Source organism: Xenopus laevis, chromosome 7L (genome assembly GCF_017654675.1).
Source record: "Xenopus laevis strain J_2021 chromosome 7L, Xenopus_laevis_v10.1, whole genome shotgun sequence".
Lineage (NCBI taxonomy): Eukaryota > Metazoa > Chordata > Amphibia > Anura > Pipidae > Xenopus > Xenopus laevis.
In genome coordinates, this window is record NC_054383.1 from 61,902,323 (window position 1) to 61,923,014 (window position 20,692).

The following is a 20,692-nucleotide window of genomic DNA, read 5'->3' on the forward strand; positions in this document are numbered from 1 at the left end:
AACAGTCCGACACAGAGACCCTAGAGGGATCCAAAATGGGGGACAATGATTTGCAGTAAAAACATTCTTCCAATACCCCAGCTGGGGACTCGCCTGACCATGATGCTTTGCAGACCTGCTCACTGAGTTACCCAACAAAGCAGACCTAGCTTAACTACTCACAGAAATCAAGACATCAATTGGAGCTTCAGACTCTCACCCAAAAGCTAAACAGCATAAACAACAGCTCTATGACAGAAACAACAAGGCTCACAGTGAAGGTGGGCAGTCATGACCAGCAGCTATACCTAATCAGAAGGGCAATGCAGGATGCCGAGAACAGGAGCAGGCGTTGCAACTTTAGAATACGGGGTATCCCTGAAGATCTGGAAATCCCGAAGTTCGCTAGTTCAGGGACCTATTCTAGCCACTTCTTAGTCTCGAACAAGAGGTACCAATGCACGTTGATCAATCTCACAAAGTGGCTTTGGCCAGATCTGGGAAACCTGGAGATGTGCTTTGTTGCGTCCACCATTTTACCAAAAAGTAAGAAATCTTTAAGAAGGCCTGGGTAGCAGGTGATCTCAAAATAGTAGACCACAAAATAGAGCTGTTCTAGGACCTGGCCAACTCTACAATCCTACAATGTCCTACTAAAAGGGGTCACGGAAGCACTGAAAGCACGTAAAGTCATCTATAAGTGGGCCCACCCTTTCACCCTCTTTGCAGATAGAAAAGCTCCTGGCATCTACTTTGTGAACTAGTGGATGCAGGCAGGTTCTGTGTGGCACTTGGCATCCAACTTTGCCATCTTATGGAGTGGAGCAACTATGTTCATGGCCCTCTCCTCCCGAAAGCCATGGAAGACTGAGCATACCACACCAGAAAAGCTTACTCATCTACAACCTCCCTCCTCTTTACACAGCTATGCCGCCAGGATCTATACAGACAATCTCGGAACTGGACCAAGTATGTAAGTTTACTTCTCGTTTCTACCTCCCCTCCTGAGCCATGGATATATCGGATATTACACTCTATATTTTGGGACAGGCACCTAGGATCATCCAGCTCTATTGGCTATATAACTGGATCACCCCCTGCCCCCTTCTAAGTTCATGAGCAACACCCACTATTCTATATCACTATGTTTAATAAGACAGTATAATCTAATGCAAGGGACAAATGGAGTCTCGGATATTTCCAAAAATGTATGGCTTTCTGGGTTGAGCATACATTCGTGGAGTTTTACCACACATAAAATCCTGTAAATGTGTTGTTTTTGCAGTAGCTGAAATTACATAAATGATGCTGGTGATTTATCTGTTATCTTATGATATGATGCTGTAGCCTGGAAGCGTTGATGTATTTTTTTTTAAAAAAAATTCACACATTTTTAAGTAACTTTGTAATTTGGGTTAGAAATATATTTTTACCCATTTTGAATCTGTCAGAATATGTTCTTTCCAAAAATAAGTAGCTGTCAAGGGTAAACATACTATTAAAGGAGAAATCAACCTGTGGGGAAAAAAACCTCTAACCCCCCCACCCCAGGTAGACCTGCCTCCCTCCTCCCCCGATTCTTCTGGCTCCTCTGTAAGCTGACTGCGAGATCAGTATTTCTGGGCATGTTGGAGCAGTTTCCCGGTTTGCCTAACTGCGCAATTACACGAAAATTGCAGATCTCCCAGTCAGTTTACCGGGGATGCAGAAGATGGACGCATGGCACTTTGCTGGAAGAATCTGCACCGATGGGTAAGTATGAAGTGTGGGGCATCTCCCTGGGTGTAGTTAGTCTGGGGGGAGGATGGAGGGAGGGCTACCTGGGATAGGGGTTTTTTCCCCACAGGTTGACTTCTCCTTTAATGGAAAGTTTGGCCTTGACATCAAGTATGCAGTCTTGTGGAGTAGTACTTGACAAATTTGGTAGTGGACTCCTTGGCGTTTGTGACCTATACAAGTGAGAAATCTCCATAAAACTATATATATTTGGTAAAGGTGCATTCTGATAGAATCCAATTGGGGAATATAATATTTTTTGTTTGCTCAAAAAACTTTCACAAAGACCATGCCGAACATTAGTTACTATGTTTGCATCCTTTTTGACTGATTACTGACCTCAGCGACTTTCTTGCAAAGTTTGTGACCTAATGGCTTTTGCGAACATGCGCAGTGTATGTAAAAAAATCGCAAAGCCTATTTTGGCATAAAATATTTAATGAAATTCCAGCGCAGGTGTTGATACATTTGCTTAGCAATGTTATATTCAAATGATTTTACATTGTGAGAAGCGCTAAACATTCACAAAAATGCCATTTTAAACATTGCTTATGTTTTTTAGATTATATTCCCATATCTTGGTACAGAAGTGGAATTACACCACAATACTGGCGAATTTTAAAATGTTAAATTGTCCCGGAAAAAAACAATGTACGGTAAATTAGAAGAGCCTCCCAGGAAAGCCCCCTAAAGTGCAAGAGTGCAAAATGTTCAAAAACTATTTGGACCTTGCTATCTTCAAAAGAGTGTCTCTTTTAGGGTAAGGCGAGACGATGCGGCGATGCGTTTTGAATAGTCGCCCAAAATGCAACTTTGGGTGACTATTGAAAACGCATCGCCGCGTGTGCATTAGCGCAGGCGATTTTGCGCTGTAGCCTATGGGGAAAAAACGCTGAGGCAGTTCGGGGTGATAGTCGTGCAAAAGACGTGGCGATAAGTCGCCAAGCGACAAAATCTCCCCGAATCTCTTCGTCTGGCCTTACCCTTAGGAGTAGAAAGACAGCTGAGTCTTTCCCTGTAGAGTTGCCCTCCTATGCTGAGCCATTCGCTTGGTGAGCAGTTGTTTTGTCTCCCCAATGTATAGATCTGTGCACTCTTCGCTACACTGGACTCCGTTTACCACATTGCTCTGTTTTTCTTTTGGTGTTGGATTCTTTGGGTGTACCAGTTTGTGTTTGTGTGTTGCTAGGTTTCAAAAACACGAGGACGTGGTGTTTGTTTAAAATCCTCCTGAGTTTCTCTGACACTCCAGCTACATGTGGGATGACTATGTTTCGCCTACTGTGTCTCTGGGCAGATATTTCTATTGTTGTTCCTGTTGGGCTTGGTTGCTGTTGTTTTGACAAAGGCCCAGTCTGGGTAGCCGCACTCTTTCAAAGTTCCTCTGAGATGTTTTTGCTCTTTGTCTTTGGACTCTTATCAATTGCCACACATTCCGCCCTGTGGTGCAGAGTTCTAATGAGACCCAGTTTGTGTTCCAGTGGATGGTGGGAATCAAACAACGGATATTGATCCATATGAGTGGGTTTCCTGTATACTTCCGTTTTCAAGTTACCCCCTTCTTGGATGCATATCAAACAGTCCCAAAAGGCAAGTTTGTTCTCGTGGACATCTTCCCTTGTGAACTTGATGTTATTCTCCACTGAGTTAATGTGTTCTTAAGGCACAAATCTAGCAACAAACATACTTGGTTATGACTGAGCTTCTTTCTGCTGCTGAGGATGTTATTTTGTTGCAGTCGATTTCTTACAGTCTCAATTGCCTCTGTCGAAGGTATACATGTGAACAATGAAGTGACATCATATGATACCATTGTTTCTTCTGCCTCTAGGGTAACGCCGTGAATCTTGGTTACAAGATTTTCATCACACGAGCAAGGAAGTCGTGACTTTTTAAAACATGCTTCTCTCTTCCATGCCCTAATTTGCATAACATTCAGTATGATTACTGGAGACCAAAACTGCATTGTATATTTTAGATAGGTCCTTACTAGTGCTTTGTAAAGGTGAAACATTAGCATCTCCTCTCCTAAATCTATACCTCTTTTAATACAGGATGATATCTTGCTAGCCCTTCCTGCTGCTGACTGGCATTACTTTCTACAGCAACTTTTATTATCCATAAGCAACATTGTAAAATACATAACCTAGTAAAGTAAGGTTGAACAAAGACATACGTCCATCAAGTATAATCTTTTAGTTTTTTTATCTGCCTAACTGCTAGTTGATCCAGAGGAAGTAAAACAAAAACCATCTGATTTAGCACATTTGCCTTTTCTGTGTCTGTTACAACCATACTGGTACCATAATGTAATGGAGCACGGTCCCAACCTGCATCTTTTTACTATTAATATATTTAAAAAAAAACTTTTTAGGGTTAGTTTTCACCTCCACCGCATTCAACTCTTCATTTGCTTTCTTTGCATTCCGGATTGCTGATTTACAACATTTATGGTCTTGGTGTCTTGTTCACATTCATTTTGAGTAAATATTTAAGTGCCATATCACTTAAATATTTTTAAATAAATTATATATACTGACTTCTTTGATCTGACCTATCTGTGACCCTGCCTAATGGGTCTTCAGGCTCCTCTCTAATATACACTAAAATTATAAAGTACATTTTGCTTTTCTGAATCGTTTATAACTAGATTATTTCCATTTTAATGGAGTCACAGTCTGTCTTCATCTTTTTACTATTACTATTTACTATAATTGCTTTAAAGGAACTATTACACCAAAAATTAAAGTTTTAAAGTAATAAAAGGTACTTTTGTGCTGCACAAATAAAACTTGTGTGTTTGATTCAGATACAGGTATGGGGTCCATTATCCAGAAAGCTCCAAATTACAAAAAGGCCATCTCGCATAGACTCCATTTTATACAAATAATAAACATTTTTAAAAATTTTCCCTTTTCTCTGTAATTTAAAAAACAGCACATCGTACTTGATCCAAACTAAAGATATAATTAATTCTTAGTGGAAGCAAAACTAGCCTATTGGGTTTATTTAATATCTACATGATTTTTTAGTAGACCTAAGTTATGAAGATCCAAAATACGGAAACATCCATTATCTGGAAAACCCCAGGTTCCAAAAATTCTGCATAACAGGTACTATACCTGTACGCACAATACTTTATATAAACAAGCTGCAGGGGGCAGCCATTTAAAGGAAAATTCAACCATAACCTATATATATATATATATATATATATATATATATATATATATATATATATATATATATATATATATATATATATATATATATATATATATATATATATATATATATATATATATATATATATATATATATATATATATATATATATATATATATATATATATATATATATATATATATATATATAAAAAACCCTACCCCCCCACCCTACATAGACCCCCCAGTCTAAGTGTTACCCCGGGCAAATGCCTCTGATGTTTTACTTACCCCTCAGTGCAAATTCAGGCATCGGAGTTCATGGGTGCCATCTTCAGCCGCCTCGGTAATCTTCGGAATGAGACTGGTGCTTCTACAATTTTCATGAGTTGTCGCAATACAGAAAATTGCTCCAACTGCGCATGCGCCTCCACCCCGGTCTCATTCCGAAGAGAAGAAGATGGCTACCGTGAACTCTGTTGCCTGAATCTGCACCGAGGGGTTAGCACGTTAGGGGCATTTGCCCGTGGTAACACTTGGGCTGGGGGGAGATGGGAGAGGGGTCTATGTAGGGTAGGGTTTTTTTAACTTTAGGGTTTAGTTCTCCTTTCATGCTTATAAAGGAGAAAAGACACCGGATACACAGCAGAGAAAAGATCATCTCTGTAGTATACATTGGGATGTTTCACTGTAAAGTTCTGTCTTGCATAAAAAAAGGGCATTAACTCAAGGGATGAAAACATAATTATGCCTCTTTATAGGTCCCTGGTAAGGCCTCACCTTGAGTATGCAGTGCAGTTTTGGACTCCAGTCTTTAAGAGGGATATAAATGAGCTGGAGAGATTGCAGAGATGTGCAACTAAACTGGTTAGTGGGATACTGACACTAAAAAATTATTCAAAATATTAATGTACATCAAAAATTACCTATAGCTCTTGTAAGTAATTGCTACTTGAAGTTCCTAAACCTGGCCGTTTTACCAACCTGACTGTACCTTCTTATCATGTCAGTTAGAGTTTCTAATGCTAACAAACTGCTGAAGCTCAAATATGGCAGCACCCTCACAGAGGAATGTGGGGGATCAGATGGCTAATGTAAAAACATCTATAAATATAGTAAATTTTATGAAATGTGTAAAAAAAGGGGTTTATTTCCTGGTGTCAGTATCTCTTTAAATTATGAAGGTGGACTGTCTGGAACCACCTCCCATCACCAGTTCTTTGTCCTTCTTTTCCCTTAACTGATTCTCTTTCTCCTGAAGAGAACACAAGATTGGAGGCATGCAGAGCGGTCTTCCAACGAGCAGTGTCTTTTCCCTCTTTGCTGGCAGTTTGCAGCAAATGGAAACCGCAACAACCAAGCCGACAGGATGGAAGCCATGCAGAGCTATTTCACAGCATGATTATATTCCCTCCTTGCTGGCATATAGTAGCAAGTGGAATTCACCAGATGTTGGTGGTGTAGGTACAACAATGCCTACAGGACAATAATGCCTAGTTGTGCACAGTCCAACTAAAGGTGTCCTTTACAGCGCCTTATTCAACCTGCATTACAGGAGGCAAAGGTATGCATTGGTACCATAAATTCCCCAAAATGAGCAGCAGATGGTAACCTTTAATGCTGGGAGAATACAGGGATTACAATGGGAGCGTGGTCGGAACCCTCCTCTGTTTGCGACTACGGGCATTGGTGCCAATTTACAGTGCGCATAGTCTTTAGTGAGACTTACTCTCTCTGAGGCTTCAGTTTGGCGCAAACACGAATGTGCCTACGTCAGTACGCATGCGTCGCATAGATGACGTCATAAACAGCACGAGGTCAGTAAAATACACTAGCGACCCCGCGGAGTTGCAAGAAATTGTTTACAGTCACCCATACACGCTCCCCACTAATTTTAAAACCATTAGGCTTGGGAGCAATGAGGCTGTGACCACAAAATACATATAGACAAGAGTCCTCTGTACTCAACCCAGTATCAATATATTTTAGACATTTTGTGCATACAGCTACTAAGAAATGCCTTACCCTTTAAACAAAACAGGTATTGTTTGTCCATATATTGCAATATATTTAAGCTGGCCAACTATGTCAGTCATCCCATATCTGGCCAGTCCTGCAGTCAAATTGCATCTGATTCATTTTATTTAAAGGGTAAGGCATTTTTTAGTAGCTGTATGCACAAAAACACAGTGGGGGTTTACACAGATGCAATAGTGTAGGATAGGAAGGAGCTGACGATCAGCAGACTTTGCTGCAAAATTCCTTTATTACCACAACATGTTCGGGTCATCATGGATCCTTTTTCAAGCTCACTTGATCGTCAGCTCCTTCCTATCCTACACTATTGCATAAGTATAAGTTTGGCCTGGCTGGTGTGGCCTTAGTAGGAGAGTGAGCAGCAACACGGGTGGAGATCATTTGAACAAGACTCCATTTTTGGGGTTTACACAGACTGGCTGCAATTCATTAAGCTACTTCCTTGAGCAAGTATAAACTTTCCCCCTGAGCATAGTCACAATGGAAAGGTCAGACTCCCTTAAAGAATTAAGGCAAGACATCCAGGTCGCCAAGTCTGGAAAAAAAACCCACAAAAAGGGTAGAAAGATAATTAAGTGCAAGAAGTGCAGGCACACATTAAGGAAGTCTGAGCACACCTTCTGCTCTGACTGTAAGCCGGCAGAGGCCCCTACCTTTTCACAATTTCCTTCTCCAAGAAAATGCACAAAATGATGCACAACACCATATCAATGCCAATTCCCCAGTCGGGGTAAAGGACCGTCCAGTGCCTGTACTACAGGAACAGTCATCCACATCCCAGTTCTCCCCGCAATTTGGAGATTTTTTACAATGGATACAGTCCACTTTTCAAATTACTCCTCAGTATGCACCTGCTAATAAAAAAAGAGCCCGAGGATCTTTTTCCAGGGGAGGAGGCTAGCCCAGCAAGTGTAACTGAACTTCAGACATCAGACCATCATGATTCAGAATCTGAAAGTGATTCTGACACAGACCAGGCAAATGCATTCGGCAGGCCAGAGATTTCAGACAAGCTTCTAAAATCAATGATGGAGACCCTAGAAATTAAAGACGAGTCAGTAGCAATATCTTAAGGGGACAAGTTAACTAGGAGTCCACAAGTAAAAGACACAATCTTTTCCGGTATTCAAGGCTATTTCTCAAACTATTGAGGCTGAATGGTCACTACCAGACCACCGTTCGACTTTAAACAAGCGATTTTATAATGCTTATCCTGTTCCAGAAGACAAACCCCCACGGGTGGATTCAGCAGTTTTACGCCCTTCTAAGCAAACTACCCTTCCTACTGAAGAAGCCACTTTTAAAGACCCAATGGATAAAAAACTAGATTCTGCTCTTAAAAGAGCATATACACAATCCACAGCAATTCTGCGCCCAGCAGCAGCAGGCCTAGCACGCACAGCAAAACATTGGGCTCAGGAACTGGTGTATCAACCGCCTGCATCAGCACAGCAGTTGACTGCAGAAGTAGATAAGCTGCATACTAACATTGCATTCTTAGCGGACCCAGCCTTAGATATAATTCGTCTAGCAGCAAGATCTACCGCTAGTTCTGTGGTTGCCAGAAGCGCTCTGTGGTTACGTCGCAAGTCTGGCGACACAGCATCCAAGAACAAACTACTCAATCTCAAATACTCAGGAGATTTCCCTGTTTGGACCGGAATTAAAGCAGATAATTACGGATGTTACAGGAGCTAAGAGCACCTTCCTCCCTATGGGAAAGAAAGGACAACTGAAACATGCACATAGGTTCTCCAACAAGAGACCGTTGCAAAGCCAGAATAAGAATTATCGTTCCTTTCGATCTTGCCAGACCGCAATGGCAGCATCCAGCTAGGCAATCTAGAAAGTCAGCCCCCCAAAAGCCCTTATCCTCATGACTACATTCCACAAGACCCAAAGTCTCGAGTAGGAGGACTACTGCTGGGAGACACATGTCACAGATCAATGGGTCCTGCAAATCATCCAGACTGGCTACAAAATTCCCTTCTCATCTCCTCCGCCAAAGCGATTTGTTCTGTCAGTGTTCCCTCTGTGAAAACTCCTCCTTCATACAGGCAGGGTCATTACCCCAGTTCCAGACTCACAAAAATTCAGAGGCCTTTACTCAAACCTTTTCCTAGTGCCAAAGAAAGAGGGGTTGTTCAGACCAGTCCTCAATTTAAAGAAGTTAAACTAATTAATTTGCAAACACAAATTCAAAATGGAGTCGGTGCGCTCCACCATAGCTTTCGTGGAAGCGAACAATTATATGGTCTCAATCGACCTACAAGACGCTTACTTGCATGTGCCAATCCATCCAAAGTCACAACCATTCCTGTGGTTCACAGTAAAAGATCAACATTTCCAATTCACAGCCCTACTTTTCTGCCTCTGCACAACACCAAGGTCCTAGCACCTGTAATGGCATACTTGCGACGTGGAGGAATCCACATTCTGCCTTACCTAGACGATCTGCACCTTACCTAGACGATCTGCTCCTCAAAGCTTAGTCAGCAGCTCAGATGGCAGCAGACACAAAGGTTTGCATACAGGTATTAGAGCAGCATGGCTGGCTAATAAACCAGCACAAAAGTTATCTGATACCAACACAGCAAATTCAGTTCCTAGGGCTGCTATTTGATTCCAGACACCAAACAGTACAGCTGACAAACGAAAAAATACAGACATTGATCACTGGCACTCAATTGTTCCTACACAAAAAGACAGTGTCCGCATGGGACTGTCTTCAACTACTAGGTTACATGGAGGCAGCATTGGAGGCCATACAGTATGCCAGGTTCCACATGAGGGCCCTGCAACGCAACTTTCTTCAACACTGGAACAAGAACCATCAGGACCTGCAACAGAGAATTCCAATATCAGGAATAACCAGAACAAGTCTGCTTTGGTGGACAGTCCGTACACATCTGGTTTCGGGCAGCAGCTGGTAGTCACGACCAACGCCCGCAAGTTTGGGTTGGGTTTAGTATACCGCACACTTACCCTTCAGGGCCAGTGGACACAACAAGAATCGCAACTACCAATAAACATTTTAGAATTGAGGGCGATTGTCCTAGCACTGCACGGCTGGTCAGACCAGCTCAGATCACAACCATGTGCAATCGGACATTGCAACAGCGGTTGCTTATGTCAACAAACAGGGAGGGACACGGAGCAGCCTAGCGATGCAGGAGGCAGAAAAAGTGTTGACATGGGCAGAAAAAACAGTCCCAGTCATCTCTGCAATATTCATCCCAGGGATTTTGAACTGGGAAGCGGACTTCCTCAGCAGACAGACTATAGACCAGGGAGAATGGACATTGCACAATGAAGTATTAGCACAGTTGATGGAAAGGTGAGGAGAAGCAGACATAGACATGTTAGCATCCATACAAAATTTCAAATTTCCATGCTATTGCTCAAGGACCAGAGACCCGGGAGCGACATTTACAGATGCACTAGTAATTCCATGGAACTTCAACAAAGTGTATGCCTTCCCTCCGCTACCAATTCTTCCCAGAATAATTGCCAAAATAAAACAGGAACAGACCACAACCATTCTCATTGCACCAGATTGGCCAAACAGACTGTGGTACTCAGACCTGAGCAATATGTCAGTAGCCAGACTATGGCGACTACCTCTACGGTCGGATCTCCTAACACAAGGCCCAGCCACACACCACAACTTAGACATGATCAGTTTAACAGCCTGGCTCTTGAGACCCAGTTATGGGCACAGAAAGGGTTCACGCCAGCGACCATAAAGATATTGCTTCAGGCCAGAAAACCCTCTACAACGAAAGCTTACCACAAGGTATGCAGTACTTTCCTTAGATGGTGCTCAGCCATATTGTTAATTTGGACTGAAAGTACCACAGAAGTAATCACAGAATTTCTCACTGACGGCTTTACTTAAGGTCTGGAACTCAACACACTAAGGTCGCAGGTTTCGACCCTCTCTGCGTTATCCCATCTTAGGTGGGCAGAGCATTCTACCATTCAGAGATTTCTCCAGGGAGTCTTATATGCTTGGCCTCCGCTCAACGACCCTACTTCATCTTGGGACCTACCTTTAGTACTTTCAGTGCTATAAAGACCCCCGTTCGAGCCCATTGCTTCTTGTGAGCTTTAAGTGGTTATTTCTGAAGGTAGCTGTTCTTATTGCAATAACAACCGCAAAAAGAGTGTCAGAAATGGCAGCATTGTCTTGCAAAGAACCATGGTTAATTCTCCATCAGGATAAAGTGGTTCTCAGAACAGTACCAGGATTCCTGCCAACGGTAGTTTCAGGCTTCCATATTAATCAAGAACTGATTTTACCATAATTTTGTCCTAACCCAGCTAATGACAAGGAGTCAGAGCTGGACAAGTTGTATGTTGTGAGAACAATTAAAACTTATTTACATAGAACTGCAGCCTTTCGGAAATCCGACTCCCTGTTAATTTCCTATTCCGCAGCATGCAAGGGTTTCAGAGTTTCCAAACGAACCATTGCCAGATGGCTAGTAGAAATGATCAACAAGGCCTTTGAACTCGAACAGGAACCAAAACCGTTCCAGGTCAAGGCACACTCTACTAGGTCACAGAGTACTTCTTGGGCTCTTCAGAATTTGGCTACATCTGAGCACATATGCAGGGCAGCCATTTGGGCGTCTCCAAATACTTTGATCAAGTTTTATAAACTGCATATTTTTGCTTCAAATTCTGCCTTTTTTGGCCGCAAAGTTTTACAAGCAGCAGTGGCACAGTAAAGACATGATACTCATCTTTCTGAGCTTTACAGTTAATGATGACACTGAATTTTTTTCATCGTTTTATTGATACAGAGTTAATGATAATACAATAGATGTTTTCATGGTTTTATTCATGCAATATTAATGAGGATTCAGTAAATGTTTTCATTATTTTATTAATACAAGTTTAAACATAGCACAACGCATGAGTTTGGTGTTTAATGTTTCCATTGTAAAAGATTGTAGTTAGACTCCATGTTGTCTTGCCCGTCCTAATTATTATGGGACTGCTTTGGGATGTCCCCACACGTTTGCACTGACAGGAGAAAGGAAGCTTTTATACTTACCGTAAAATCCTTTTCTAGTAGGACCAGATAATGCACAGAATGTGTCAATGTGCAATCCTACCTTGATGGAAGATATTTGGCTAGATATATTGTTGAGCAGGTACCATACATTGGAAAATAAGGTGATGAATTGGTCTGAAGGGGCAAAATTGACGGCTTACATTTGTCTCTATATGGTAAATTTAACAATACAGATGACAAAAGGCATTGGGTTAAATCATTGTGAGAAATTTGAGAGCCAAACAAGGTGAGAAATCTGCTTACCTCCATATGAAAAACAGGGAATTGCACTTTTAAAAAAAATTAAATATGTGAAGGTTGGGTGGATGTCTCAAAATAAGAAAAACAAAGAAACCACTATTAAGGAGACTTAGCCCCATCCACAAGTTAAATGACACAAGTTAAACCAATATCAAAAAAATGTGTACATTTATTAAATGGGAACTCCGGCTTAGGGTTGCCACCTTTTAGCCTGGAGGAGACCGGGCAGGGGGAGGGGCTGTGATGCGAAGGAGGCGGGGCTGTGACATGAAGGGGATAGGCAGTGACTTCGGGGGTTGGGCTATGAAGCGACGATTGGCCGATCGCCGTTTCAATAATAGGAAATCCTGCCCGATTTTCCTAATTTGGAAAACCGACCAGACAGTTTTGACTCGGGCAGCCCTTCAAAATACCGGGGTGTCCGGGTCAAAACTGGACAGGTGGCAGCCAAAGTTTGATAAAGAGGTCCACATAACACAGAAGCCCCTAATATACCCATCACAGTTACCTCTTTCTTCAAAAAGTTTGAATAAAAGCCATTTTCTATGCTGAAATTCAGCTGTTTAACAGTTCTCTTTATGCATCATTTGAAATCCTAGCAGGGAAGGAGGGACTAAACACTGATGTTACAACTTGTAACAATGTCTCCACATCTTACAGACAGCATGCAGGAACTACATAACCCACCTAACAGTTCTCTTTATGCATCATTTGAAATCGTAGCAGGGAAGGAGGGACTAAACTCTGATGTTACAACTTGTAACAATGTCTCCACAGCTTACAGACTGCATGCAGGAACTACATAACCCACACTGCATTGCACTGTGATGTTCTATTCCTTATTGAAATCACATGTGCAGGGAATTGTGGGGTTTGGAGGATGCAGGCTAAGGACAAATGGCTGCTGATACAAAGTAACAGTAGTCAGCCAATGCAGCAAAGTAGTCAGAAAGATCAGCAGGGAGCTAGGCTTAGGGAACTATTACAAACCATTAAAAATCATGAAAAGTCTGCATATTTTTAATTGATGTATATTGCAAAGTTGCTTGAAAATATGTTTACTTTTCAAAAAGCTTGAGTTATGTTTTTGTGGAGTTCCCCTTTAAACACCCTAACCCTTAAAACCACTGCGATGTGGCAGGGAGGGTCCCCTCCGTAGTAAGTAGCGATATCAAAACCAAATAATTGTGTACCATCATTTAAACATAATTCCCCCTTATACCTGTAACCAATCCACTGATGGTTAAGCCTTATATATTGTCTATAAATGTGTACCAGCATTTAAACATAATTCCCCCTTATACCTGTAACCAATACACTGAGCTTGTATATAATCTATAAATGCACTTAAATGAGCTATACATCAGTCCAGGTCAAAGTAATAAGATGAAAACTATTAGTCCAGTCACTAGATTTGGGATTATGTATAATATTTTGAACCACCATTTAGCTTTCTGGATCAAAGTCTATATTAGATATAAACATCCACACAAAATGTGTGTGCCTGAAATATTACAAGCAATGCAGTGACCACTGTATGTTGAGTAGCACATAAAAAAAGCCTTTACATAACTTCCCTCATCGGCTCTTGGCAGGGGCCCTCTTTTTCTTCCAGATAGCAACATAATTATGAACCACTCCAACTTGATAAGCAGAGTCAGAGTAGATGGTGACTTCTACCCTGGCAGACAGCAACCACATTAACTGCACCATAGGCTGCTAATGTGTGACCACTAGGTCTCTTCAAGAAAAAAAAACATTTACAAAAAGACCATTTTCAGTTGGTAGATTAAGGAAAGGTGTGTTTTGTAACCTTTTAGTCATGTCTGTTTCATGGCTCACAGACTCAAGAACACAAGACTATAGAAATACACAAGATGGATCTCCCCTTGGCACTAATATTTCTGTGTTGTGTGTAATAGAGGAGGATGTTTTTCTCCAATGCTTTACACAGCATGATAAATAAACCCAGTAGGCTGGTTTTGCTTCCAATAAGGATTAATTATATCTTTGTTGGGATCAAGTACAAGCTACTGTTTTATTATTACAGAGAAAAAGGAAATAATTTTTTAAAATTTGGATAAAATGGAGTCTATGTGAGACAGCCATTCCGTAATTCTGAGCTTTCTGAATATCTGGTTTCCGGATAAGGGATCCTATACCTGTATTTTAGTGTTTATATGCATTAAATGCAGCTTCTGTCTCCACAGACTTCTAGTTTTTTACTACAGTTTTCTTATTTCCTATTAACTTCTTTCCTTCTATATTAAGCCACATAGAGTGATTCTTAGTGCTTCTACATTTACTCCTTAAGGGAATACATTGAGAACAGTAAAGATTTAATATCATTTTAAATGACAACCATTTCTGTTCTGTGTTTTTAGCTGAAAACATAATGACCCAATCAATGCTCTGAAGGGCAGCCTTCAAGGCACTAAAATTAGCTTTTCTGAAATTCATGTTTTTTGTTGGCCCAGTAAATATTTGTTTTTTGCACCAGACATTAAATGCTATAACATTATGGTCACTATTACCCAGGGGTTCAATGACTTGCACATTTGCTATTAATTCTGGGTCATTTGAGATCACTAGATCCAGAAAAGCATTTTTTTCTGGTTGTGCTGTAAAATTGTCATGCAACAAGTTTATAAACTTGTTCCCATTAATTGATCTGACAGTAATGTTGCTCCAGTCAATATATGCATCAGGATATTAGCCTCCTCCTCCTCATTTTACAATTGGCGAAGAACTCTACCCATAAGACTTCTGCCCCCTCATTTTCTAACATAACCTCCTCCTTTATATAAGTTTTCAAATCCTGCCTAACAAACAGACATACCCCTCCTCCTTTTCTTTTGCCTCTGTCCCTCCACTGAATTTTTTACTGAACCCTCCCCCCACGCCTAGTGTAAAACAGTGGAGACCAACATCACCGGTGATTCTGCCCATAATATCCAATCAAATCTTTGCTTTTATTTTCTAACTTGTAGGTGACTGTTAAAAGCTGGTTGCTATTGGCAACATCGCCAGTGATGATTTTCTCCAGTGCTTTACACAGCATGATAAATAAGCCCCTGAATGTATTTGTTTATAACCATCACAAAATTATTTAAGTGATTTTGTATTTTTTGCAGGCAGTATTCCATTATCGTACAGTTCTGTGTGATCAGAACCGCACAGTGATTGATGATAGCTCTGAAAGTGGAAAACCCATGGAGCTTATAATTGGCAAGAAATTTAAACTTCCAGTGTGGGAAACAATCATACGAACCATGAAGCAGGGTGAAGTTGCTGAGTTTCTTTGTGAAACATCGGTATGGATATACATAGAACATCTCAATACCATTACAATTGGTAGTTTGAAAAAAAAAAAAATTATACTTGTGGAATGAAAATGTTGCAATACAAAACAAACATTCTAACCACTTGGTATTGCCAGTATAGCATGTTTTGCAAGCCAATATGTATAATATGTATATTGCTTCTTTAGCTATATGTTTTTCTCTGTTAGCATGTCCTTGAGTACCCACAAGTGTCATGTAGTCTGAGGCGAATTGCTGCAGGACAGGATCCCCATGAAGGCCAGAGACACTGCTGTGGTGGAATTGCACAGCTTCATGAGCACTCACTAGGATATCCTGACTTGGATGAACTTCGAAAAAATCCTCAACTGCTCATTTTCATTATTACACTTTTACGGGTGAGTTTTGTTAATGATTTTCTTTTTAATTCAAAATTAAGGCCAAATAATCACCAAATTAAATTTTATATGGTTTCCCTAGTAAAGTGATGCACAAAAAAAACTATGCTGTGCATCAAAACTTAGCTATATAGGTCATGCTGATCATTTTTGTTTAAGCTTTTGCTTTGCTAGTAATCGCTACCTCAGAACCTAAAACCCAACTGCCACTTCTCATCCTGCCTGTTATAATTTCTCTTCACTAACATCACCTGACATAGGCGAATCTGTTCTTTTAGTTTTTTCCTTACTTCTAGGTAACTTCAATTACAAGCATTCCTGCAACCTGCCATTCTGGTATGAAGCACTCACACACTCTTAGAAGCCAGATACAGCCTGGAATGATGTATTCCATCATCCGCTGTAGTCATCTGCCAGCAGAAATCTTGCTTCTTAGCTCAATCTGATGTCCCAAGTGATGCTGCTGTGAATAGTTATAGTTCAGCAGAGTAGGGGCATTTGCCCAGGGGGGAGGAGGATGGGGAGGGATATTTTCGCCTAGGGGGTTGATTTCCCCTTTAAGACTATCGAAGGAGACTATTGTTTCTCCTTCCCAGACATTTCCTACATTAGGAATACCACAACAAATTTTCACATGGGAAATATACATTGATACAAATAATTAACAGTGGCGAACATAAAAATTGTTTATTTGGTGCACAAACCACTTATAACTTTATCCAAAATCATAACATACCTGTACCAAAAAGAAGCACTTCAGTGCTTTGTTCCCTGAGCTCCTCCATCCTTATGCATTTCATGGCATTGGGCATGAATGAAGAAGCCCAGTGGTGCAAAATGCATTAGGAGGGAGGAGCTTAGGGACCAAACAGTTTTCATGTGTGATACTGCCCATTATTTGTAAAGATGTGTTTTTTATTCAGGGTCTAGGGTAGTGTTTGCAGGTGTTACAGGTGGTTTACTCCTAAGTATTTGTGAGTATTGAAAAGTACCACTGTAAATTAAAACCCAAATCCATAATTGCTTTCGAGCCACTGTGTGGTTTGAAAGTATAACGTTGTTACAAGGCCCACCTATTTATCAGGGGCAGGGATTTCTATGATGGAAAGGCATTAATTGCATCATGCAGTTATATGTGTGTCAGAGTTCAATATAAATAAGACTGAAAGTCTAGGTTAATCAATTTGGGTGGTTTTAAATTTAGATGTATTTTTGCAATATGATAACGTGGCTATGTTTCTACGAATAGCACCACTGTGTAAACCAGTACTCCCTACCTACCTATATTTGTGCACTGTATTCAGGCCATCAAATTTGTCACAGGAGCTCACCATCTTGGATTTTGTTATGAGTGTCCGTGACACGCATGCTCGGTGTACTTTGGGCAGCTAAGCTTAGATACGGTATGTCAAAAATCAAACAGAAAATATGGTTCATCTGTGATATAAGCGACGCTAGAGGGCTTATTATTAAATTCTGATGCAGAATGCACAGGTTTACATGCTACCATGAATTGTGAATCTGAATTAATTACTAACCAGCATTGTATTGTGACATTTATATTCTATATAAACAGTATATTGTGAGTCTGTACCTAAGCTCTGATAACAGATAGAGGAAAAGATGTGCTGGGAATCGGCAGAAAAGAAGATGCAGAGCTATTAGGAGCATATTGTGGGACTGCTAAAGGGTTGTGGGGGGCTTGGGCTCATACATAACCCCAAAACATGATTCATAGTATTTCTAGCCTATTTTTTAATGTTTGTTATTCTTTAAAGGAATTGTTCAGTATAAAAAAAACTGGGTAAATGCATAGGATGTGCAAAATAAAAAATGTTTCTAATATAGTTAGCCAACAATGTAATGTATAAAGGCTGGAGTGACTGGATGTCTGATATAATTGCCAGAACACTACTTCCTGCTTTGCAGCTCTCTTGGTTTCCACTGGGCAGTAACCACTTAGTGAATTGAGGAGGGCCACATGGGTCATAACTGTTTGCTTTTGAATCTGAGCTGCATCCCAAGAATCAATTGCAAATTCACTGAACAGTTATGTCCCATGTGGCCCCCTTAAAGGAGAAGCAAATCCTCAAGTTAAAAAACCCCTCCCCTTCATAGACCCCCCCTCCCCCCCAGCCTAGCTGCTACCCCAGGCAAATGCCCCTAAGTCTTTATTACCCCTCGGTGCAGATTCTGTCCAGCAGAGTTCACAGACGAGAAACAGAAAATTGCTCCAATTACGCATGCACCGTTATAACACTTCCCGAAGATTACCGAAGTGAAGAAGATGGCGCCTGTGAATTCCGCTAAACAGAATCTGCACGAGGGGTACATTTGCCCGGGGTAGCAGCTGTCCTAGTCATAGTAAGTAAGGTTGAAAAAAGACACACGTCCATCAAGTTCAACCTTTTTGGTTTTTTTTTAATCTGCCTAACTGCTAGTTGATCCAGAGGAAGGCAAAAAAAAAATAAACATCTGAATCCTCTCCATTTTGCCCCAGAGGGGGAACAAATTCCTTCCTGACACAAAAATGGCTAGTCCCTGGATCAACTTGTACTATGAGCTACCTCACATACCCCCTGTATTCCCTTGCTTGCTAAAAAGCAATCCAACCCCTTCTTAAAGCTATCTAATGTATCAGCCTGTACAACTGATTCAGGGAGAGAATTCCACATCTTCACAGCTCTCACTGTAAAAAAATTCAATAATGTTCTGTTTGAGCGCGAGTGACCCCTTCCTGCCGTGAATCAATGCCCCTTTTAATACAGTTCAAAACCTTATTTGCCCTTGATGCTGCTGACTGGCATTGCTTGCTTGGCTGGGGGGGGGTGAAGAGGGAGGGGGATGTATGTAGGGTAGGGGGTTTGCTTTTCCTTTAAAGTTGCTGACTTAATCAGAGTTAGATGGTTGAAAAGCAGGAAGTTGGATTCTGGCTATTATGTTAGACATCCACTCACTCCAGCCTTTATAGAGGACTTTTTGTCAAACTTACTCTGTTTGGCAGTAAACTTGGTTTTTATGTAATTAAAACTTGCCTCCAAGCCAGGAATTCAAAAATAAGCACCTGTTTTGAGGCCATTGGGAGCAACATCCATGGGGTAGAAGAGCAACATGTTGCTCACGAGCTACTGGTTGGGGATCACTGCTTTAAAGCAAAACAACGTAGGTATCTATTAAAAATATTGCATAAAATTGATCATATGCAAAGTCCTGTCTCGTCTAAAAACTGTGGCATTGGGTAATCCTAAATAGAAAACTCCCATGTAAAAAGGGCTGCCTCCAGGATCATACATTTCTTAGTGCACACATACATGTTAGATCACATCAGCCTATCAATGAACTAAGGTATGTCTTTTACTCACACACTTCTTCCTGTTACAGTTAAAGCTGTAGGATTTCTGGGGTAGCACACAGACCATCACAAAACGGTGGCTCAAGATAAAAAGGCAATATTTACGGATATATCCCAGTTATATCTGTTGGTTAACTATTCATTCTGAGATTATCTTTTTCCTGTAATTGGACACCTCATATAAATTATCTGTGACCCTAAGGGACCCTCTTTTTCAACACTGGTTCAGTGAATAGGGCTTGTGCTGACCATACAAGAAGTACCCTTGATCTACCTGTTTAGATCATAGATCAGCACAAACCCTTTTCATTGAACTCCTGTTGAAAACTCCTGTTTTCAATCAAAAATGACTAGCAGTGATGTCTTAGTTGCTTAGGGAGCTGGGTCAAATGGAAGGTATAAGTATCAGGACAGGGGATGTTGCAAAAAGGGTAACTGAATATTCAGCAGTGTTTAATACTGGTAAATATTTAATTTAATACAGTCCCCAGCCTTAAGCAGCATTTTTTCCCATTAAATTATTTTAAGTTCTATTTTATACATCCAATAAATATTAACAACATAATTATTTAATGTCTGTCCTCTAGTAAGTATTTTATTCTGTACAGGTAAAGGACCTGTTATCCAGAATGCTCGGGACCTGGGGTTTTACAGATAACAGATCTTTCCGTAATTTGGGTCTTCATGCCTTAAGTCTACTAGAAATTCATTTAAACATTAAATAAACCCAATACGCTGGTTTTGCTTCCAATAAGTATTAATTATATATTAGTTGGGATCAAGTACAAGGTACTGTTTTATTACTACAGAGAAAAAGGAAATCAATTTTTAAAAAAAATTGGATTATTTTGATAAAATAGTCTATGGGAAAAGGCCTTTCCGTAATTCAGAACTTTCTGGATAACGGATCCCATACATGTACTAGTTGGGGAAGAGAGAGAAAAAAATGTCCATTATATGAAACTACTCATTTTCGATAATTAGAACATGCAAGGTACATAATTGTTATAATCTATAGGGTTAATATACCAATGGGCTCGCTTTTACCGTACAACAATTATGAAAATAGCATTATCACATAAGAGTATCATCTAATACCAGCCACTTGCAATTTTTTTTTTTTTTTTAAACTTTATTTTTTTTTCTCTGCAATCGGATTACATTCCTTGAAGCTAATTTTATTAAATTTATCTCACCAGTTTCTGGAAATTTAAGCTCCCTTGATGGTTTTACAGTGTAGTACTTTGAGTTTCTAACCATGAGTTAGAGTTGAAGAAACAACCATGAGTTGAAGAAACAGTAACCTTCTATGGCTTTTAAGAGTAAGATTTTCTCATATGCCTAGGCTTAAAGTTGGAGT

General features: G+C 40.4%; 1 protein-coding gene across 1 annotated transcript in view; it reads left to right on the plus strand.

Moving 5' to 3' along the window:
- The window catches only part of aip.L (aryl hydrocarbon receptor interacting protein L homeolog), a 33,231-nt gene that overhangs the window by 7,612 nt on the left and 4,927 nt on the right, over window positions 1-20,692 (plus strand). The window contains exons 2-3 of the mRNA XM_018225563.2: window positions 15,415-15,594; window positions 15,792-15,980. Coding sequence (XP_018081052.1) covers window positions 15,415-15,594; window positions 15,792-15,980 — 369 coding nt within the window. The remainder of the gene's footprint in view (window positions 1-15,414; window positions 15,595-15,791; window positions 15,981-20,692) is intronic.